The 24,847-nt window shown below is 36.1% G+C and overlaps 1 protein-coding gene across 4 annotated transcripts in view; it reads left to right on the plus strand.

Annotated features, from left to right (window-relative positions):
• The window catches only part of cnc (NFE2 like bZIP transcription factor cap-n-collar), a 405,472-nt gene that overhangs the window by 363,353 nt on the left and 17,272 nt on the right, over positions 1–24,847 (plus strand). For all 4 annotated transcript variants that reach the window (XM_090381868.1, XM_090381870.1, XM_090381867.1 and 1 more), the window contains 3 exons: positions 6,639–6,745; positions 16,835–17,038; positions 20,008–20,487. In XM_090381868.1, coding sequence (XP_090237994.1) covers positions 6,639–6,745; positions 16,835–17,038; positions 20,008–20,487 — 791 coding nt within the window. The remainder of the gene's footprint in view (positions 1–6,638; positions 6,746–16,834; positions 17,039–20,007; positions 20,488–24,847) is intronic.

The raw sequence follows: 24,847 nt of genomic DNA on the forward strand, positions 1-24,847 counted from the left end.
TTTAACTCTTTTGCAAGTACATCATACATACATTTTCTGTTAGTAGACTCTGTGGAGTACACTCATATATACATTTTGAAGGTCATTTCATTATATATAGTCTCTGTTTATGTATGAATTGTCTTTAATTACTGAAGTAGGTGGTGCAATGTGTTATCTGAGTTTCTAGTTAATTGTGGACAGTTTATAAAGTTTATAATAGATGGTGGGCAGAAAATATCTTCAAAAATTAGTAGAGAAGCTCACACCAATTTGGGCTTATAACACCTAATATTAAATCAGTTCTCTGGGTTTCTGATCTAGAAGTTGAAGAAATTGAATCAAGTGACATCATAAATAGATGTAAAGGATATTACTACATCAAAAGAAAGTAATAATGAACTTTTTTCCATGGTTTTTTTCAAGAATTTTTAAATTCTGATTTGTTTTTGACAGTAATTTCACTCTAATAGTAGACAGTCATATCAAAATAAGAACAGATAAATATTTTAAAGCATTCATTCATTCTTATAAAACTTCAAAATTTCACAAAGAAACTCATTCCTCAGAGCCTTCTGCCATTGGAAACTCACTACCCGTAACAAATGTGCATTCAAAAACTCACCACTGTTAATCCACGTGTTTCAAGAAGTTAACACAATAGGCCCATGCATATCCAGTAACTAACATGTGAAAGAGTTAAACAAAATACATATGCATGTGTGTGCATACTGATAAAGTTAATTGTGAGCAAAGCATTATACAATTAAAATCAAATTATAAATACCGGCAGTTCTCACTTTACGAGTTTTCACTTTATGAGTTCCCGGGTTTATGAGTTTTCTTTTCCCAAGTTTCAAGTATCAATAAAATCGAAAATATGAACATTAATTCCAAAAAATGAATGTTAAACATTCATAAATACTACATTCCAAACCATGTGCATAGCTATACAATACAGTGTACCCTGCTTTACGATATTAATCAGTTCCAGAGACACCATCGTATTGTTAAAATATTGTAATGTGAACTCAATAGCATTAGCATTAGTAGAGGCATTTGATGCAAGAAAGAAAGCTTATGCAGCATCAGCCAAAAAAAAAAATAATAAAATAAAATAAAAATAAAGTAAAATAAATAAATAAAAAATAACCACTTCCACTTCACCCCTCTGTTCTTTCGAAATACCTGTCCAGCTGAGCCTTAAACTTATTTAGGCTATCAACTTCCATGACAAGGGATGGAAGTCTGTTCCACCTACCAACCACCCGCTGGCTAAAGGCAAATTTCCGCACATCTATCCTACATCTGTCTTTCCTCAATTTGAATTTATGCCCTCTCAGGTGATTATTCTGAGCAAGAGGAAGAATCCCATCAGCATTGAACATGCTCAAACCATTCAAGGTTTTGTACACCTATCAGATCACCTCGCTGGTGCCTAGTCTCCAGACACTGTAATTCGCAAAACTTAAATCTTTCTTCGTAAGAGCACCCCTTTGTTCCATTCACTAATCTTGTTGCCCTTCTCTGTACTCGTTCCAGCAGCTCTACATCCTTCTTGAAATGAGGCCTCCAGGCCTGTATACAGTACTCTAGGTGTGGCCTGACCATTGCCTTATACAAGGGAATAATCACCTCCTTATCCCTGCTAGAAAAATTCCTATATATCATTGACAATACACCATGAGCTACTCTTGCCGCCCGTCTGCACTGCTCAGAGAACTTCATATCTGCCTGCACAACCACCCCCAGGTTCCTTTCATTCTCTACCACTGTCAGTGTAGTACCACAGAGTTGATACGTTGCTCTGGGGTTGCTATTTCCCATATGTAGTACTTGACGTTTGTCAATGTTAAACTTCATTTGCCACCTCTCAGCCCATCTGCTCAACCTTTCCAGATCCTGTTGCAGCAGCATAGTGTCAGTAGTGTCCTTGACAACCCTGCCAACCTTCGTATCGTCTGCAAACTTAGACATTAAGCTTGATATACCATCATCAATATCATTTATAAATACAGAAAACAATAAAGGGCCCAATACTGAACCCTGAGGGACTCCATTAATTACCACTCTCTGTCTTCTCCCCCTCAACCACCCCTTTATCCATAGCAGCAATTTGCCTCCAATGCCACACTGCTCCAATTTGTGCAGCAGTCTTCCATGTGCAACAGTATCAAAAGCCTTTCTAAGATCCAAGTATATGATATCAAAGTTATTCCCTGCATCCAGTTCTTTTGTGACTGCATCATGGTATCCAATCAAATTGGTCAGGCAAGACTTCCCCTTAACAAAACCATGCTGTGTCCGAGCTATAACTGAAGTCTTGTCTAGATGATCCTGCAGTGCTTCTTTAACCAGTGCCTCCATTAATTTTCTGGGAACAGAAGTTAAACTCACAGGTTTATAATTACTTGTGTCAGCCTTTGATCCTCCCTTGTGAATTGGGGTCACATTTGCACATCTCCAGTCCATGGGTACCTCCCCTGAGTCCAAGGAAGCTCTCATAATTATGGCTAAGGGTTTGCTTACTTCCTTTGCTGCCTCCTTTAATATAATTGGATAGATCCCATCCACCCCAGGTGCCTTTCTTGTGTTTATCTTCAACAATTTCTCCTCCAATTTACTCTCCGTTATTACAAGATTCTTTAGCTTACTGCCAGAGTTGAATACACCTCTGGCATTCCCCTCGCTGAATAACTCCTCATGTGTGAATGTCGATGCAAAATATTCATTTAGTTTGTTAGCTACTTGAGCAGGGTCATCAACAGTTGACCCATCGATATCAAGTGGACATAAGTAAAGAACTCTTTGCTGTTTTTCTTCGCATCCCTTGCCAAGGATCTCTCGTAATCTGCCTTCACCTGCCTAACCTCCTTTGTAACTTGGTTACAGATCAACTTGTATCTATCATAGGCTTCTGTGTCACGTGTTAATTTGCATGTATCCCATGCATTTTTCTTCTCTGCCATATGCCTCATTAGTTCATCTGACATCCATTTAGGCCTAAACCTTGAACAATATTTCTTAGTTGGTATGTAAAGCGTAGTAGCTTCCAAGATAAGTTCTTTGAATGCTTCCCATTTTGAGTTTGCTGTTGGTAACATCATCAGTTTATCCCACTGTATAGAATTTAAATACTGTCTCAGTCCATTGTAGTCGCCTTTACGAAAGCAATACCCCTTCCCTTTACCCCTAATGGTAGTTACCTCTTTGAGTAACTCCCACTTCAGAAAACTGTGATCACTGCCACTTAGTGGTTCATTTATCTGCAGATTCTTAATGCATGAAGAATCACTACTGATAATCAAATCAAGAGTATTACTCCCTCTAGTTGCCTCCCGAACATGCTGATGTAGAAAACAATCAACCAATAAATCGACAAAAGCCTTGCTAGTGTGTGAGTGACCAGGCCCCAAATTCCAGTCAATATCTGGGAAATTAAAATCCCCCATTTATAAGACTCTCTGATTTACTGGCCCACTCTATTTCTTTGTACAGTTTCTTATTATACTCATCAGAGTCATTAGGCCTATAGCACACTCCTACTCTCAATTTTGATCTCCCAATGCTTATGTCACACCAAACTGACTCGACACTGCACTGTCCAGCGATGTCCACTGGCTTCACTTCCTTGGATTTTATGTGTTTCTTAACTAATAGCATAACCCCTCCTCCCTTCCTATCCTGTCTATCCTTTCTGTAGACATTGTACTCCCCAAATTCCAGTTCTGCATTCCTTATATCTGTGTGACACCACGTCTCTGAAATCCCAACAATATCTGCCTTTGATGTTTTGAGCAATACCTCAAATTCATCAAATTTATTTACGAAAATCCTAGCATTGGTGTACATGCAAGTATACATGCACCTGCTCTTCCTCTTAGCCACCCTAACACAACCCATGTGTTCACTTGTACCCCCCATGATTCCCAGCAGTCTCTGAAATATCCTGCATCTTATTTTCCAGGCTGCTGCTCATTCCAATAGAAGGAGTGCAAGAATCACTTTCTCCTCTGCCAGTGGCTACTGTTAATCTATTAGTCCTTGTATCCCCCCAATATTACATTGTTTTTTGGTAATTCATTTCAAGATCTAGGAAGTTGAAATTTCACTGTATAACTTTATTTTTATCTTAAATTTATCTCTCTAAAATATCATTTTTATGATCACGAGCGTGACCTTAAGGCCATATAAAAGGTCGTGAGCATGGTTTGTAAATTGTATTAGTCACCAATTCAAATCATTAAAATGCACTACACTTTCATCGTTATCATATGTTCCAATTATAAGAATCAATTACACCTTTGTGATATTTTTCTAAAGCACATTTCTGGAGGTCACGACCATAAAACAATAAAAACAATTTGCACTTTCCGATTTATTGGGCTTTTCTGTTACTTCATGCAATTATAAACGAGTAGTAAATTCGATCTTATTGCATTTGTGAAAATACCGATAGCTGGAATTGTGTGGTTTTTTTCATTATTATGATGAAATGTGTTTCCCTCCCCCTTACTGAAGTCTTCAATCGTATAAAGAACATAAATAAATTTTCAGAATCTTCTCTTCATTTCTTTTTTTTTTAAGCTTCGTAAACTGGTTACTCCACGTGAATCTTGTTAGTTGCAATTTGTTTGCGCCATTAAAAAAATGCTTATGCATGCAATCGTGAAATTTATAATTAAAAGAGAAGATTATCTTGGAAACAAGCGCCTCTTGAAACATTTCTGAAGAAGACGCTCCTTGTGCACCAAACCATCGAGTGCCGAGCCAATAATAAGTGATCAACGAGTGTGCATTTAGTCGATGATGAAGAATAAACATTCTTTAACATTTGTAAGTTGTAAATGATTTCTCTATTATTATAATTTGCTTGATTTTACAGGCTACGTTTTCATTTCTTTCAATAAGTCAATCATTGTTGAGAATGTAACCCCTATTTTTAACCTTATGTCTATGGGAAATAAATTCCTGCTTTGCGAACGAATTCCTGCTCTAGGAACGAATTAACTCATAAAGTCGAGAAATACAGGTAGTGTATAACGGGGATTGTGGTCCCCCCATGCTCCCTCAAGGTTAAATGATAAATCATGCTTGAAACACAACTTTCTTTCATAATCTTAGTTAAATTATGTTATTAAATTAGTGTAAAACTGAATTGAACATTGTTACAAGTTGCCTTACATTGTGGATACCATTTTGATCTTAGTACCAATGCAAGCTTCAAAATCATCATTGTGGTATGCCATCAGTTGTCATTTTATTTAATTATGACTGATGTTAATAAATTACTATTCACTCGTAATTAGCACTTTTTATTATTTTTAATAATATGAAATATATTTTATTAACTTAATAGCTGCTATTTCCTTTTCAGTATCACTCCCACTGAATTGAAATACATACACTTATATCATCTTTCTAATAAATTTTAATATATCCCAAGTCTGTAGTTGACACAATGTTCGTACTGAGACAAATATTAATGAGCTCTGCATGAGGAGAAAACGTTTCATGTGAACAGTGTAAGATGTACTAAATAACAAAAGGATTAATGTCTTGCTATTATTAGTACATATGCATTGCTCACACATTGACTATGCATATTTAGTCCATTCTCATTCATTAGAATGCACAAGGTGAAACTTTAGCCATAAAGGCTTTCAGTCAGCTAACATTTAGTTTATACTAATTTACTTCACCCCCACCATCTTTGGATAATACTCTTATTATACTGTTTTTGGATATTTTCTTTTTTAGCCCAATTCTCTTTTATGGTATAAATCAGGGATTGGAAAATGATTCCTCACTCACAGTAAGCCACACTAAGGCTGCTTCAAATGGTGCTAAATTTAACATTATTTTGCCGTCTTAGTGTAGTGCCAGTGAATGAATATCTGATTTCAGTTCTTTCTAAAATCATATTGGTCTAATGATAGGATCTAGTAAGGATCTTGAGACCGTTACCTATTATCAAATTTAGTCGTTTCGTGCAATTTTATAAGTTCAATTTTTGTGCCATTTTATTTTGTATAATTTTATTAAGTATTTAAGTATTTAATAAACTAATTTTTTAAATTATTCACATTATATAAGATTATTTTTGTTGTCTATGTACTTAAATTTTATGGCGCCTCCGTAGCCAGGCGGGCAGGAGCAGCAGTGCGTAGCACATGCTTCTTGATTATGCCGGGGTTCGAGCCTGTGACCACCAAATACGGAGGATGAGGAAAGGTCAGGGAATGACCACCGCATATCCCCGGAGCAATATGGCCTTAGTTGCTAATGCTCCTAAAAACCAAAACAACAACAACTTAAATTTTATGAAGATATATTTTCACTTCAAACAAAAAATGAGATGTCTGTCTTAGTTTTCTTGGAATTTCACTCCAAATTTTGTTACATTATTCTATGTCACTCACTTTTCTTACTTCAATTAAAGTTTATACGTTAGACTGAATCAGAAATATAACATTATTTGTTCATTTAAGCATTAAGAAACTTGTTGATCACACTTGCTATTAGCTGTTTATTACTGTAAATTGCAATATTTTTTGTCTAATGTGTATCTTGTGCGATATTTTAACACTATGTAAAAACAGTGACTTGTGCTGTTATTTGATATTAAGTATATTGAGATTTAAAATGTTTCCTTTTAGCTGTTTGTAATGCTCCTGTAAGTTGTACCGAAGATAATATGGATACAAGTAGTGATTCTGCAGTATCTTCCATGGGTTCTGATTGTGTACCCTCAATATCAGATAGTGTATGTATATATTATCTGCATTTATAATTTAAGTATTTTTCTGTTTATACCCTTCTTTCAAGTGAAGAAGATCATTTTAAAAGTAAATCCAACTACTGAACAGTCAGTCTATCAGATTCAAGTACTTATATAAAAAATAAACATATTCATGTACTATGTATGTCTATTTATGTACTCTAGTTGGAAAGTGGTAACAGGAGCAGATGACAATTATGTAAGACACATAGACAAAAGTTTACCCATATTTTGATTTTTTGATTTTTTTTTTTTAATTGTACAAGTTGATTAATAATAATTTCCCCATTGCTTACCTGAAATACCACTTCAGGAAAGCAATAAGCATAATTAATTTCAAAAATTTGTTTTCTGAACCCATTGATTCAATATAACTGTCATATTTAGTGCCATGTATATATGTACATAGGATACACGTTGCTTTCTTGGTGTCTTACTGTGTAGAAAACTTGTACCCACTGGCTTGCAAATTACAGTGTATCATTTTTTTTTTTTTTTTTTTACATAGTTAGATTCATTTAAGTTTACCTAAGTTCACGCTGAGGTAACATGCAAATTCAGCTCAGGGTCCTACTATAGGAACGGGTTTGCGATCCCGGGCATACCTGGAGCCACAACTTATATCTTGTATTGTCTTTAAGCTGTCCTACACTCTTTATTTTTATTTCTCTGAAATTATTAGGGCAATCCGAGGATGTAGGAGAAACTATTTCTTATCTATACCACTATTTTTTACCTTTATAGAGTTCAGGTTCTATTATTCCTACTCCTTTAGTTTTTCTTCTTACTATCTGCATGTTTCTCTTTGTGTTAACTTAAATTTGATTGGTTAATTAATTAATTATTTATTTTTATTTATTTTTACCATATCCATCACATAGGGGGCACCACATATTATCTTGACGACTATTATCGTTACTATATTGTGTCCTCGATACGATAGATATGGGTAGATATGTAGTATGTATTATATATTTAATCTTATTGTAATCATTAAATTACGTCCTCTGTCGGGTCAACGATGACTAATATATGCTTACATTTATAATTTATTTTTAATTTAGTTATATTTTCTTACTTTTGATTCTAAAATTTCTAAAATTTTCTAACCATTTTTAATTACTATATTTGGTTTAGATTTAAATTACTTAGCATATATTGATCATTACAGAAACAGAGAACTTCTTGTCGTTTTTTGCCTTCAATCTGGGTGGTTGGCCCCAGTTGAAGTCATCTGGATTGTGGGTAAAAAGCGATAATAATTTTTTTTTTTTTAAATCCTTAGCGTTTTCCTAAATCCCTGAATGGTATTATTTGATTGATTTTTTTTTTTTTTTTTTTTTGTAGTCATTGGTGCATTGGCTTCTGTGGCCATAATGCACCTCCCAAGGTTTTTGCAGTACTTTGATCCAAGCCCGAGGCGGGATTAGAACCTGCGACCTTTGGGTTGCTAGGCAGGCACTTTACCCACCCGGCTAGCCTGATCGGCATTTGATTGATTTACATTTTCTATTATTTTGTATTATTATCCTCAATATTTTATACACATTATGGTTGTAATGCATGATTGCTCTGCAACTGCATTGACCCATAAATATTAGTTACAGTCGTTATAATTATTAACTTTCTTTTTTATTACTTATATATATATGTGTGTGTGTGTGTGTGTGTGTGTGTGTGTGTGTGTGTGTGTGTGTGTGTTTTTTTTTTTTTTAAATCCAGATACTATTACTTTTGAATCATAGCATCAGTAGTGTAGAGATTCATATCCAGTTACTGAGAATCTTTCTCTGCTTTGTTTTGCACAATTAAAAAATATCACATTTCCTGTTTTCAATTTCCAGCTTCCTTTCTTAATATGCACAGATGTTTAAGAAATATGGTTAGTTAGGGAATCTTCAGAATTAGAAGAATAGTAAAAGATAATAGTCTTTATAGAATATTATCTTTAAGCATTAGTATGAGTTTAAGGCAGGTGGAGACCTCATTTTGATTGCATCTGAAATGCATACTTTCTCTCCAAAGTAGAAAAATTACAAATTACCGTATTTCCCCATGTATAAGACGCTCCCATGTATAAGATGCACCTTATTGGGGCCTGAAATTTGAAAAAAAAAATGTATTACATAAAGTTATTGAACTCAAGTTTTATTCATCATAAAATTCAAACAACTCATCACTGTCAAAACTCCCATCCATTAGCTTGTCCTCATCTGTGTCTGATGACGAATCACTGTCTTCATATATTGCCTCGTCCTCGGTTCCATCTATGGCATTTGAAATGCCACACTTCTTAAATGACTTGACAACGATCTCAATCTTGATATTATCCCAGAATCTTTTCATCCAGGTACAAACTTCTCCTATAGTTGGTTTCTTCACTCTTCCTGCTGGTGTAAAATTGTTCCCAGAGGACTTCATCCATTGGTTCCATTTATCTCCCATGTCAGCTTTGAAGGGTTTGTTAATGCTGACATCAAGTGGTCAGAGCTGGGATGTCAAGGTATGATGGCAAGTTTTGTTTTTTGCTCTGCAGCAATCTTTGTATTTTTTGTTGTGTGCCTTGAACTGATCAGGCACCAATAGGGCGGGTTTGCATAAGAGCTCACCTGGTCTCCTGCTCCAAACTTTCTCAAACCAGATCTTCATCCCATCCTGATCCATCCAACCCTTGTCATGAACGTGGACAATCACTCCTTGAGGAATGTCTTCTTTTGGCATTGTTTTGTGTTTGAAAATCAGCATAGGAGGCAGCTTGGTTCCATCGGCACAACAAGCTAGAACAACTGTATAATGGCTCTTTTCATGTCCACTTGTCTTCACAGTTACAGTTTTCACTCCCTTCTTATGAACAGTTCTGTTACTTGGGACATCAAATTGAAGGGGGACTTTGTCCATATTTGCAATCTGTCCCAACTCAAACCGATGTGTCTTCCAACATTGAATGACAAAACAGTGAAATTCAAGGGCCTTCTGCTCATAGCTTTCAGGCATCTTTTGGGCAAGTCTGGTGCGTGTACGTATGCTTAGTCCATTCCGTTTCATGAACCTGAAGCACCAATTGTGTCCTCCTTTGAAATCAGTAACTTCTTTTTCATCAGCAATTCTTCTTGCCTCATGCCGAACCATCTTTGTGGACACAGGAATTCCAATTGCCCTTTGCTCCTCAATCTGTATCTTCAATTCCCTCTCTAAATTAGGCCATTTTGCTGACTTGCCTCTAATGGCCTTCTTCTGCTGTGGTGTTTTCAGTAGGGTTTCTTATTCCCGTAGCCAGTCTCGGATTGTTTTCTCAGTTGGAGGAGGACCAAACTTACGTTCAGCAGCAGCACAATTTCCATTCACTTTTGCAAACTGGATCACTTTTAACTTGAATTCAGCACTGTACGAAAATCTTTTCTGAGCCATTTCTGGGCAGAACGTGGCAAAACATAACCTAATATACCGGTAACAAGTGCGAAACAATGAGCGCAAAAATGCAGGAAATGCAAGTAAAAAAAAAAATCTACAACCACTGTATAAGACGCACCCAGTTTTTAGACCCCAAATTTTTCGAAAAAAGATGCATCTTATACATGGGGAAATATGGTAGGTGTAATGATTTAGACAGTAGGGCTATGATCGCAAAAAACTGAGTTACTCGAACACTCCAACTTGTACCACATAGCTCAGGCTTGAGACTGCAGTTAATTGCTATATAATAATTAATTTAGCAATTAAATAATATCTAAATGTTATATACGTTGCTTAAGAGATAACAACTACCAATTGATACATTGTTACACCATGATTATTATCTCTGTTATAACAGCACTGCGGCCCTTGTGGGTAGCACAGTTGGTAGATCACCGTCCTACCCACCAAGTAGAAAAAAGACCTGAATTCAAATCTCATTGATGACAGGAGGAATTTTTATGGGTTTTTTTCCCCTGTTACTGAGTTAGTTGGTCTCAGGCAAGGGTAGCATGGTTTTCTCTCCCGAAAACTCGGGTTTTTCATCCTGCAAACAGAAAATCAACCTCAGAACTTGTGCAATTTACAGACAATATACACAGGGCAACATGGCCTTAGTCGCCGATGCTCCTAAAACCCAATAACAACATAACAAAAACAGCACCACATTCTGGAACTTCTGCCATTCCCTTGGTCACATGCACTACTCTTCTCAGTGATCAGAATATCCAGGAAAGAAAGAGAAGGGTGATGATATCATAAGAGAGAGTGAGTGACCTCTGATTGGTCAGCCAGAAGGGGAACCCAGTAACTCTGCTCTGCCCTTCCCCCAAGGATCAGTTCTTTTATAATTGTATACATTGATTTTTAATCCCTGAGTTAAAAAAAAAATATTATTTATATTCTTCGGAAAACAGATGCAACCGTAATGCATCTATATCCCTCCCTATGTTTCTCTTTGTTGTACTTATCTTTAAATTTTCTTATATATATAGCTTCCTTAAGTTTTTATTTTTATAAAATCCTCCACTCATTCTTTTTTTTAAATGTTTTGCATTAAAAGGGTGGAAGCATTCATAAGATGTGCAGCTACCACCAATTTACTAGTACTTCCCTTTTACACAAGGCAGATACTAGGAGTGAATTTGGAGGTGGCTGATAATGCTCTTACAAATATACTCTCATGCTTTTAATGTAAAAAATTTTACAATGATCAATAAAAATATGGAGAGGGGGTATAGATGTATTATGGTTGCATCTGTTTTGGTGAAAGAATATAAATTTAAAAAAAAAATCTCTTATTTATTTGTTTTTTATACTCAGGGATTAAAATTAGTCTATATAATAACAACATAACCCAAATTTTGTACCATGATGACTCTATATATTGCAGGGTGGCGGTAAAAAAAAAAAAAAAAAAAAGTGTTCCTCTGACTGACCAGTCAGAAATCATTCGCTCTGTTATGGCATCATCATCTCCCTTTCTCTTCTTTCCTGGATATCCTGATCGCCAATAGGATTAGTGCACATGATCAAGGCACCGACAGAAGTTCCAGAATGTGATTCTGTTAACAAAAATAATAATCCCAGTGTAACAGTGTATTAATTGATAGTTAATGCTTAATGGAAATAACATGTGGAGGAAATGACTTTAAGTTTTAAATCTGCTTCATATTTCAGTTTAATTTAAATCAAAATGGCATTTCTGTACTTTTTATTTCCTGAAATAATTTATTTATTTAATATGCCCTGATATCCAAAGGTTAAATCACAGTTTATGAATAAATGGGACATTACAATATATGGTAGCCACAACCACTAGAACTAGAATGAAGCCTCAAATTAAAAAAAAAAAAAAAAAAAAAAAAACCTTGCCGTTTCACCCACTCATTTACTCCAAAAGTTTGTATAGTTCTGCCTTGAATTTATTTACACTGTCAACTTCCATAACAACAGATGGAAACTTGCTCCAGCCATCAACCACTCATTGGCAAAAGGCAAATTTATGTACATCTATTATGCAACTGTCTTTCCTCGGTTTGAATTTATGCCCCCTCAGATGTGTAACCTGAGAAAGAGGAAGAACCCCATCAGCATTGAGCTTGCTCAAACCATTAAAGGTCTAACCTAGTCTCCAAACACTTTAATTTTCAGAATTGAACAAACCCTTTGTTCCACTCACCAATCTTGTTGTCCTCTTCTGTACTCATTCCAGCAGCTCTACATCCTTCCTAAAATAAGGCTTCCAGACCTGTATGCAGTATTCAAGGTGGCCTGACCATTGTCTTATACACGAGGACAATAATCTCCTTATCCCTGCCAGCAGAATTCCTGTATACCTTTGACAAGACCCCATGAGGTACTGTTGCAGCCTGTGTGCAATGCTTAGAAAACTTCATATCTGACTGCACAATTACCCCGGGTCTTTTTCATTCTCCATTTCATTGAGTCTAGTTGTACATTATTCTGCATAGTTGTACATTATTCTGGGGTTACTGCTACCCATATGCAGTACTTTGCATTTATCAAGGTTAAACTTCATTTGCCATCCCTCAGCCCAGCTGCCAAACTTTTCTAGATCCTGTTGCAGTAGCATACTATCGTTAACAACCCTGCCAATCTTCATGTCATCTGCAAACATGAACATTAAGCATGATATACCGTCATCACTATCAGTGATAAATACAGAAAACAACAATTGACCCAAAACTGAACCCTGGGGGACTCCACTAGTAACATTAGTCCACAAAGAACAGTGTCCATTGATTACCCCTCTCTGTCTTCTCCCACTCAACCATCCCTTTATCCATAGCAGAAATTTGCCCTTAATGCCATACTGCTCCAGTTTGTACAGTAGTCTTCCATGTGCAACAGTATCAAAAACTTTTATAAAATGCAAGTATATGACATCAAAATTATTTTTTGCCTCCAGTTAATTTGTGACCACATCATAGTATTCAGTCAAATTGCTCAGACAAGACTTCCCCTTAACAAACCCATGTTGTGTCTGAACTATAATTGCTGTCTTGTCTAGATGATCCTGCAGTGCTTCTTTGACCAGTGACTTCATTATTTTCCCCGGAACAGAAGTTAAACTAACAGGTCTATAATTACTCATGTCACCCTCGTGTATCCCCAATTCTTCCCTTTGGAATTGGGGATACATTAGCCCATCTCCAGTCCTTGAGGACCTCCCCTGAATCCAAGAATGCTCTCATAATCTTAGCTAGGAGTTTTCTACTTCCTTTGCTGCCTCCTTTATTATTTTGTACAAGAATCACTTTAACTTCTGCCTGCAGCTTCTATTATTCTGTGACTCCTCCCAAGCTAGCAGTTTTTCAACCCTCCTAACATTGCCTTGATATCATCAGCAAATATTCTTGCACCCTTTCTAGTTAAGTATATCTCATGCCAGTGGAAGCACTCTCTCTCCGGTTAACAACCCACTTCTCTAACTAATCCAGGATTAGTTAGAGAAGCCTACAAGTAATATTAATAATGTGTTGTTATTATTTTATGGCAAAAAAAAAAAGAAAAAAAGATTATTACCTATATCTGTATTTGTAGATGTCTATTTTCTACATCCTATCATCCATTGGCTGATCTGCATGTCATGCTGTCTGAAAAACCCTGAAAAACTCGTAGGAAGGAAAATCACCATACTCCCTCTGCCTGAGATTGGCTTAATACAGCATTGGTTAAAGAATACTTCAGATCTCCATTCATGAGAATTGAACCCAAAGATCTCTGACCAAGGCATGGATTCAATTCCTGTAGATACTGAGTCAGCACAATACATCACTGTGAGCAGTAACAGGGAGCTAACAAATTTTGTAATAACTGAGAGAAAAGTGGATCAGAAATTACAAAATCCTTTAGCTGCCTGTTACAGTTTGATAAACTTCTGGCATTCTCCTCCCTAAATAACTCCTCATGTGTAAATATAGATGCAAAATACTCATTCAGTTTGTCAGCTACCTGAGCAAGATCATCAATAGTCGAACCATCTTGATATCAAGTGGACCAATCTGATTCATTCCCTTCCTTCTAGAGTTTACATAAATAAAGAAATCTTTGCTGTTCCTCTTTGCATCCTTTGCCAAAGATTTCTCATATCTGCCTTTGTTTTTCTGACCTCCTTTGTGACTTGATTACAGACTAGCTTATATCTACCATAGGCTTTTGTGTCTCCTGATAATTTATATGCATCCCATGCACTTTTCTTCTCTGCCACAAATCTCATTAGTTCATCTTACATCCATTTAGACCTAAACCTTGAACAGTGTTTCTTAGTTATAAAAGCCTAGTAGCATCCAAGATTAATTCCTTGAATGCTTCCCATTTCGAATTTGCTGTTGGCAGTGTCATCAGTTGGTCCCACTGTATAGAATTTTAAAACTGTCTCAGACCACTGTAGTCACCTTTACGAAACCAAAAACTTTCCTTTACATCCAATGGTAGTTACATCTTTGAGTAAATCCCACATCAGTACACCGTGATCACTGCCACCTAGTGATTCCTTTATCTACAGATTCTTAATGCATGAATAATCACTGCTGATAATCAGATCAAGAGTATTACTCCCTCCGGTTGCCTTTCAAACTTGCTACTGTAGAAAACAATTATCCAGTAAATCCACAAAAGTCTTGCTAGTGTGCAAGTGATCAATCCACAAGTTCCAGTCAATATCTGGAAGTCAAAATCTCCCATTATAAGACAATCTGATTTACTGGCCCGCTTTATTTGTGTGTGCAGTTGTTCATTGTACTCATCACAGTCATTAGACCTATAATACACTCCTACTCTCAATTTTGCTTTCCTAGTGCTTATGTCAAACAAACTCAACACTCAACATTGCACTGTTCAGCATGTCAACTGGGTGCACTTCCTTATATTTTATGTGTTTCTTAATTAACCGCATAACTCCCTCCTCCCTTTCTATACTGTCTATCCTTTCTGTACACATTGTACTCCCCAAATCCCAATTCTGAATTCCTTGTATCTGTGTAACGCCACATTTCTGATATCCCAACAATCATAATTGCTAGTCAAGACATCTGCCTTTGATGTCTTGACTAGCATTGATGTACATGCAAGTATAAATGTACCTGTTCTTACCCTTAGTTACTCTAATACAGCCCATGTATTTTTTTGTACCATGATGGCTCCCAGCAGTCCTTGAAATCCCCAGAACCTTGCTTTCCAGACTACTGCTCATTCCAGTAGAAGCAGTGCAAGAATCACTTTCACTTCTGCCTGCAGCCACTGTTATTCTGTGACTCCTCCCAAGCTAGCAGTTTTTTGACCCACCTAACACTGCCTCGATATCATCAGCAAATATTCTTGCACTCTTTTTATTTAAGTATTTCTCATCCCTGTGGAAGCACTCTCCCCTGTTAACAAACTAATTCAGGATTAGTTAGCGAAGGAATAAGACTACAAGTAATATTGATACTGCATTATTATTATTTTATGGCAAAAAAAAAGATTATCACCTATATCCATATTTGTAGATGTCTGTAGAAGTTCGTGTTTTCATTGGCTGATCTGCATGTCATGCTGGCTGAAAAACTCATAGGAAGAAAAATCACCATAGTCCCTCTTCCTGAGATTGGCTAAATACAGAATTGGTTAAAGAATACTTCAGATCTCCAGTCATGAGAATGAGAATTGAACCCAAATGTCTCTGAACAAGGCCTGTATTTGATTCCTGTTGATACTGAGTCAGCACAATACATGGTTATCTGATGATCTATCATACTAACTAAGCTGCATATATATCGTACTAACTAGCTGCTACATTGTTAATGCAGTAGAGAGGAAACCTAGGGAAGATAAAGGAAAGTGCACAAGCTTAAGAATGTATTTTACTTATTTTTAATGATAATAAGAACAGCCATTCCTAACTTTATTAAACATTTACTTGTAGCAGGATTCATAAGTTTGGTGCATTATAGCCATAGAAGCTGATGCATCAGTAAAGTATCCAATCCAACCAACCAAGCTTATAGCAGGATAGGAAAGAAATTAGTTATGTAGTATGGCCCTACCAAAAATAATTCAATCATTAAACATGTAAAGAACACTTAAGCATGTTATTTCATTTATTTGGATATGCAGAAAGGAAAGAAAAATCTTAAGATTGGAATAGAACTTGGTAACATCTTAAATGTTATTACTCCTGAATGTTTTACGTTATACATGGAAATACTTGGTGGTGGCACTTTAGAAAAGATGACCCACTGATTTCTGTGAACTGCACTACAAGTTCTTTTATTTGGAACTCTCCTGCCTTGGAATTATCACTGATATCTTGTAGCAACTGTTGAGTTACTTTTACAAAAATCATAAATGAAATTCATATTTGCATACTTATTTGTATACCAAAAAGGCATTATTCGTGGAACATTTCAGAGATACAGCACAAAACCCAAAGCCTCTCACAAAAATAAGATGAATGTCAATATAACATTTTATTTCCCAATAGTTTAATTAGTAATCTCCCTAATATTTTATTAATACATATTATAAATAACATAAAAATTAATAGAATTTATTAATTTTATATTAATATTTTTGAATAATGAATAGACTTTCTTCCCTCTCTTTTTTTATTCTTAGGAATGGGTAGATTCATGTTCTGAAACATCATCACATCAAGATGATCATGACTCTTCTGTTCCTGTGGGTGTGAATACTTCTCTTACTTTGGCATCACAGATGAGTGGAAATCATTCTCATCAGTTTCCAGTCCATCATCACCAGCAGTCAGTAGCACAAAAGAAATACAAACTTTTTGGAAGAAAACCAGCAAGCAATCAAGATGTAAGTATTCTATAATATATTTTTTTAAGGTGAATAAATAATCATATGTCATCTTTATCAGAACAGGGAGGGAGTTGTAAATTTATTCTTGTTGGAATTTTAAATTTTAAATTGTACTCTGCATAGACACTTATAACTTATCATTCAAATACAAATGCCCTTGCTGTTATAAAAAATGTGTTTCACTAGCACTATGAAAGAATATAAAAGGATGAAATGTAGCAACCATGATAAGTATTGTGATTTATCAGGCTTTGGAAGGGACACAATTGCAGGTGCCACTGTCATTAATAGAGCATAGATGGCTTGCTTGATCTAACAGTTATCGAAAGGCTTACAAGAACTGGCAGATTGACAAAACAATACGTGGCAATCACAACTGGTATGCTATAAAATTAAGTAACTTCATACATATGGCTCTATGTTGTCCATTTCTCTGAGGGCAAGTAGTTATGTGTGTTCTTGATTAGCGCAGTTTCGTTTGAAGAAATGAGAAGGCTGGAACTTGGGATTTAGGCTATAAGAAAGATGGCTGTGGAGAAACTAACAGGTACAATATGATTTGCTAGTGCCCATTTTCAACAGTACTTGGTCAAACTTTCCACTAGTGCGGAAATTTGAACAGAGACCCCTCAGTACCTCCCTCCTTTCTTCCCATCACTTAATCGATCATCAGAACTGTGAGCTAGGTATTTCTTGTGGCCAAATTTATAAATCTTTACCCCTTTCAGATTCTGTACCCCCTTACATTCATGCTTGAAGACTTAGACTGCTATTATTAGTGGAGTTCCACAAGGTTCAGTGCCGGTCCATTGTTATAAATATTTATTAATGATATTGATGAAGGCATATCAGGCTTAATGTCTAAGTTTGCAGATGATGTGAAGATTGGCAGGGTTTTTAATGACAGTAATCAAGGTATACTACTGCAACAAGATCTAGAAAAATTAGGCAGATGGGCCAAGAAATGGCAATTAATATTTAATCTTGACAAATGTAAGGTACTGTATATTGGCAGTAGTAATCTCAGTATAACATACCAGCTGTGTGGTACCATACTGAGGATAGTGGAGAATGAAAAAGACCTTGGGGGTGTTGTGCAATCAGATATGAAGTTCTCTGATAGTACAGATTGGTAGGGTAGGACAGCTGATGGGTTTTGGCAATGATATACAGCAGTTCTGCCAGCAGGAATAAGAAGGCGATAATCATGTTGTGTAAGGCTATGGTTAAGCCACATCTTGAGTACTGCATACAGGAAGCCTCATTACGAAGGGTGTAGATCTGTTGGAGTGGGTGCAGAGAAGAGCAGTAACATTAGTGAGGGGAACGAAGGGGTGCTCTTACCAAGAAAGATCTCAGTTCTGCAAATTGCAGCATCTGGAACCTAGGCAAGGAGGTTTGATTCAAGTGTTTAAAGATTTGAATGAATTGTGGCTAAATATTTATGGCATCCTTATTCTTGCTAATGCTGTTGTTGTTGTTATGTGGTTTTTAGGAGCATTAGCAACTAAGGCCATATTGCTCTGGGAATATGCGGTAATCATTCCCTGATCTTTCCGCATCCTCTGTATTTGGTGGTGACGGGCTCGAACTCCGGTCTAATCAAGAAGCGTGTGCTACGCACTGCTGCTCCTTCCCACCTGGCTACGGAGGCACCCTTGCTATGCAACACACACACATGAGGGGACATAAATTTAAATTGAAGAAGGATGGTTGTAGATAGATGTGGAAAATTTGTATTCAGCCAGAAGGTAGTTGATTGTTGGAACAAACTTCCTTCTGATATTGTAGGAGTGGGTAGTTTGAATAAATTGAAGGTAGAACCCGATAAACTCTTAGAGGTGATGGACATGTGATGTGGAATTTTTTTTTTTTTTTTTGTTTTTCTCTGGCTGATGCCTTACTTTTTTGCGTAATTTTTCTCTACTGATACTAATTTTTATCATTTTATTTTTATCCATTTAATTTAATTTTATATTTTTCCGTAAATTGTCCAATTCCACTGTTCTCATTTTCATTAGAGATTGCTGTGTGGGTAGTGGTCATAAATGCTGTACCCCTTGTTTGTTGTAGATGCTATTGCCTTGTGGTTTCTGGCAAGATGGGATCCCTGGCAGATGAAATTCTTTTTACTTCCCCTTATATTTTAATTGTATTCCATTATTCATCTTTTGGCTTTTCCATTTACAGAAACTAAGCACACACTTCTAAGGAGATACAGTTATCTCAGCAAGCAATGTATACTTTCATAAATGATTCCAAAAATCACTTCTTTCTATTTCAATGTAGCATAGTTTATCTTTTTCTATAACAATGCAGTGCATTTCTTCCAGATATTCCTTCAGAAGAACAAAATCGATCAGTGTAATTTATTTCTATTATCATTATAGGCTATTGATATTATAAAAATATACATAAGTGAAAGTAAGTATATTTAAATTTACTTTTTACATATTGTATATCCTGTAAATATACATGTAATATATTGCACTCAAATCCTTATAAAAATCTAGCTGGATGGAATTGAATTTATTTATTTAATATGAAATTTATATGAATTCATATGAAATATTTATTATTTAATGTATATTATTAAATTAAATTATTCATTTTATCCATTATTCATCAAGATTTCATAATGAATAATGAGTGATGATTAATGATAATGGATGGTGTTAATCTCTAACTAATTCAGGATTAGTTAGCGAAGGAAAGACTACAAGTAATATTGATAATATGTTATTATTATTTTATGGCAAAAAAAATATTATCATCTATATCCATATTTGTAGATGTCTGTGTCTGTTGATGCCAGGCATCAAGATTTCTTATTATCTGCAATGGTTGGTCCATGCAGGTAATACGAAAGTTTAAAAGACTGAAGAGTGTGCGTGCATATGTGTGCATGCTTGTAATCTTAGATATTTTGTTATCGTATTTATCTGATTATATATTTTACATTTCAGAGTGGCAGTGATAGCGGGTTTAGCGAATTTAACCCTGAAGATCACTTTGAAAAGCATCCTCAGTACATTATGCTTAAAGAACATGATGGTAGGGGCACTTCTACAGATTTTCCATATCCTGTTTCAGAAGCAATGGCTCCACTGAATACTAGAAATCGTTTCTGTAGCAGTGATCCCAACAGTCTCCCTCCACATCCTGGTAGTTATTCTGATCATATACATCACAACCATACATACCATCTTCCATTTGATACCAGTGATAGCTCACAAAAGCCTGTTATGAGAGATAAGATAAAGCTTGAAGATCAGGAAATTTCTAGCAAAGATGAAAAAAGAGCCAAACAAATGAAAATTCCACTAACAAACGAGGACATTATTAACCTGCCCATAGATGAATTTAATGAAAAATTATCAAAGTTTGAACTGACAGACTCTCAGCTTTCACTTATCAGAGATATTCGAAGAAGAGGAAAAAATAAGGTTTGTATTAATTTTTATTAATGTCTATTTTAATATTATTTTCAGAGTAATATAAAAAAATTAAGCAGAAAATATACAGGATAGTTCTAAAGTCCTTTTCCACATTTAAAGATTAATAACTCAAACTATAATTTGTATAGAAATCTGTTTTTTGCATTGTAATCAATATATGTAAGAATTTTTTAAACAAAAAAAAAATTTGTTTGAAATTTGACAACTAGGGGAGTGACTTATTCATTCCAGTAAACAAATTAACTTTTGCATTCATTATAAAAACTTATGTATGCGTTTGCTCATTGTAGTCTATTCTTTCTCTGTGTGTTTATTGACTGTGGCGTATTCTTTATCGTCAAGATAAAAATGTTGAAGTTGTAGCCCTAACTTAAATATTTAATTCCAGTCAACTTCATTTTAAAATGTTGCCTAAAGATAAAGCATTTTTAATTAAATGACAACAGTATTGCCATTCTTGTAATAATTAAATCATTTCTATAATCAAAGCTATCATGACTTTGCCCATTGGAAAAATCAACTGTTAGCCACAAGAAGGTTGTGCAGGATACACAATGATTTATTTAACATTCTGTGACATCCAGATATCTAGTTATTGAGTGCACTTTCACCTTGATTATCTGTGATAGGGAAGAAGTTGTCAAATGTTAGCTAGAGAAAACCCTGGTGTGCACATTAAGGAATCACTTTGTCCAATTTTGGAAACATCTATATATCAGTGAGAATTCCATCATAGGACCCTAAATGAATAAGAACAGTGACTTTGTTGACAGCCAATGACTTGGCTATTATTTTACAATATATTGTTATAATTGGTCTTTTGCTGAAGGAAGTTATATGAAATGGGAATGGTTTCATGGAAAAGTGCCATTATTTGGGATGTGATTTCAGATTGACTGCTAAAAATATGGTCAGAGGATGATCTGTAGATATTATTGAAACATGCATCACAAGATTGTTTTTATGAAGATAAATTATTGACTATGATTTTCCCCAAACCTAAACTTTAGCCTAAACTACCTACATAGGCAACTTGTTTCAACGATTAAAATCTTTATTGAAATTTTCCGGTTTGGAATATTTGAAAAAATTTCGGTGGCCAAAGGAAAACTTCCTACACTCTAGTCTAATTCTTATTCCCTTAGCTTGAATTTATGTACCGTTCAGAATTTTTTTCAGAATTTTAGAATTTTCAGTTCAGAATTTTTTAATACTGAAAAAGTGTCTCCTTCATTCATTTTACTATTCCACCCCCGACTCAGATATCTAGCTACTAAGTTCTATAGCCTATATACTTGATGCCCTTTTAACCAAACTTGTCAGATGTGTTGGCAAAAAAATTTTCAGTATATCTAATCTTTGGATCTTTTTAATAATCTTGTATCAATGATGTCAGTTTGTATAAAGATTTAATAGACACTAACAGCAGCAATGGTTGAGAAAAGAGACATTTAAGATATTTATGATGAAGCAATAAATATGACCATTGATCAAGTAGAACCAAAACTTTAAAAAAAAAAACATCCAAACTTTTAACAGTAATGGCAGTGTGCTATAAAATAACCAAATTGATTGTTTAATAAGATTTTGAATTGTGTATAATAATTAATGCATCCTTGGTTCATCCTGATTAAAAGGCAATCAAGGATTGGTGCTCTTTCCTGTCACCAGTGTTAGAAATTCTTCCTTTTTCTCATATGTATGGTATGAATTTGAAACACATCACTGCATGATTTTCACTTTTTTCACAATTGCTATATCTGAAAAGCTGCATATGTACTTTTTCACAGTTCATATGGGACATCTATAATAGTTTTTTTTTTTTTTTTTTTTTTTTTTGCTGTCTTCTCAGTTGTACCTAATGGTATTCAGAATGGTCACACTAGGAGCTAAAAGGGCTCTAGCCTCACTTAAGATCAAAATAATGTGAATTTTAAAGACGCATCACAGGATCATCTTGATAAGACTGCAGTAATAATTTAGACACAGCATGGGTTTGTTAAGGGAAAGTCTTGTCTGATAAATTTGATTGGATACTATGATTTGGTTACAAAGGAACTGGATGCAAAAAATCCACATACTTGGATTTCAGGAAAGCTTTTGATACTGTTGCACATGGAAGACTACTGTACAAATTGGAGCAGTATGGTATTAAGGGCAAGTTGCTACAATGAATAAAAGGGTGGTTGAGTGGGAGAAGACAAAGTAGTAATCAATGGACACTGCTCTTTGTGGACTAATGTTATCAGTGGAGTCCCCCAGGGCTTGTTGTTGGTCCGACTGTTGTTTTATATATTTATCAACGATATTGATGAAGGTATATCGGGCTTAATGTCAAAGTATGCAGATTATACGAAGGTTGGCAGAGTTGTTAACGACAATAATGGCAGTGTTCTACTGCAAGAGGAACTAGAAAAGTAGGGGAGATGGGCTGAGAAGTGGCAACTGAAGCTTAACATTGACAAATGCAAAGTACTGCATATGGCAAGAAGTAACCCCAGAGAAATGTACCAACTGTGTGGTACTGCACTTAGGGTGGTCCTTGAGGTTGTCACAGACATTCTCTCAGATATGCCAGACAAGCTGTACTTGCTACCTGGGAGTCTAAAACGCTGATGGAACTGATATTCGGGTGACACTCAAGTCAAGTGGACCCAATTTCGGCAAAGTCCGGACGGTCTGTGACAGCCAAATCCTCTGCTTGCACCTTCATGATGGTGGGACTGTTAGTAATCCTGGGTATAACCTCCATGCACAAGTACATGGTGGGTGACCACCCAGGTGTGAACCAATGTAAGCAGGGGTCGAGGTGTGGTGCCCACACCACATGGAGGAACGCCGCCCCTCTATGTTACCAGGCAGTACTAGGTGGTAGATGACTTTCATCAACCGGTGAAATACCACCACTTTGCTTATTGGAGGCTTGAAGTGGTGGAACCCATGTTTAGTCTCTAGAGCTAAGTTCCGGCCAACCCTTCCCTATCTCTTCCATCATGCAGTATGATTGATGACTTTTGAGGTTATGATGAATGTCGTGGCGAGATCCAATATTCCTTACATTTCGAGGGTACAGCTCTAAAACGGTGTTCGCAGGCCGGCCGCTAGTTAGTACACTGGACCAAACCTATTAGTAACTCTCTAGGAGGCTTCCGGATCAGCTAGTGTATAATCTTGCTACCTCTACTCTGCCAGATAGTGACTGGAGGGAGTCCGAGTAGTGTGTATGCGGGGAGCATTGTCGAGGCCACGTTATATCAAGGATCTGGGTATATTCTTACCACATGTACGCCCTCTCCAAAAATTTCATTACTTCATTAGCATTAGCATTAGTAGAGGCATATGATGCAAGAAAGCAAGCTTATTCAGCATCAGCCAAAAAAAGAAAAAGAAAAAAGCACAACCACTACTCCCATTTCACCCCTCCGTTCATTCGAAATACCTGTCCAGCTGAGCCTTAAATTTGTTTAGGCTATCAACTTCAACAACAAGTGATGGAAGTCTATTCCACAAACCAACTGCCCGCTGGCTAAAGGCAAATTTCCGCACATCTATCCGGCATCCGTCCTTCCTCAATTTGAATTTATGCCCTCTCAGGTGATTATTCTGAGCAAGAGGAAGGATCCCATCGGCATTGAGCATGCTCAAGCCATTCAAAGCCTTATACACCTCTATCATATCACCTCGCCGATGCCTAGTCTCCAGACTCTGTAATTTGCAAAACTTAAGCCTTTCTTCGTGAGAGCAACCCTTTGTTCCATTCACTAATCTTGTTGCCCTCCTCTGTACTCGTTCCAGCAGCTCTATATCCTTCTTCAAATGAGGTCTCCAGACCTGTATACAGTACTCAAGGTGTGGCCTGACCAATGCCTTATGCAAGAGAATAATCACATCCCTATCCCTGCTAGAAAAATTCCTGTATATCATTGACAAGACACCATGAGCTACTCTTGCAGCTCGTCTGCACTGCTCAGAGAACTTCATATCTGCCTGCACAATTACCCCCAGGTCCTTTTCATTCTCTACAACTGCCAGCGTAGTACCACAGAGTTGATACGTTGATCTGGGGTTACTGATTCCCATATGTAGTACTTTACATTTGTCAATGTTAAACTTCATTTGCCACCTCTCAGCCCATCTGCTCAACCTTTCCAGATCCTGTTGCAGCAGCATAGCATCAGTAGTGTCCTTAACAACCCTGTCAACCTTTGTATCGTCTGCAAACTTGGACATTAAGCTTGATATACCATCATCAATATCATTAATAAATACAGAAAACAACAATGGACCCAACACGGAACCCTGAGGAACTCCACTAATAACATTAGTCCACATTGAGCAGTGTCCATTG

This window comes from Mastigoproctus giganteus, chromosome 9 (genome assembly GCF_048544385.1).
Source record: "Mastigoproctus giganteus isolate SK-2022 chromosome 9, ASM4854438v1, whole genome shotgun sequence".
In the NCBI taxonomy this organism is placed as follows: domain Eukaryota; kingdom Metazoa; phylum Arthropoda; class Arachnida; order Uropygi; family Thelyphonidae; genus Mastigoproctus; species Mastigoproctus giganteus.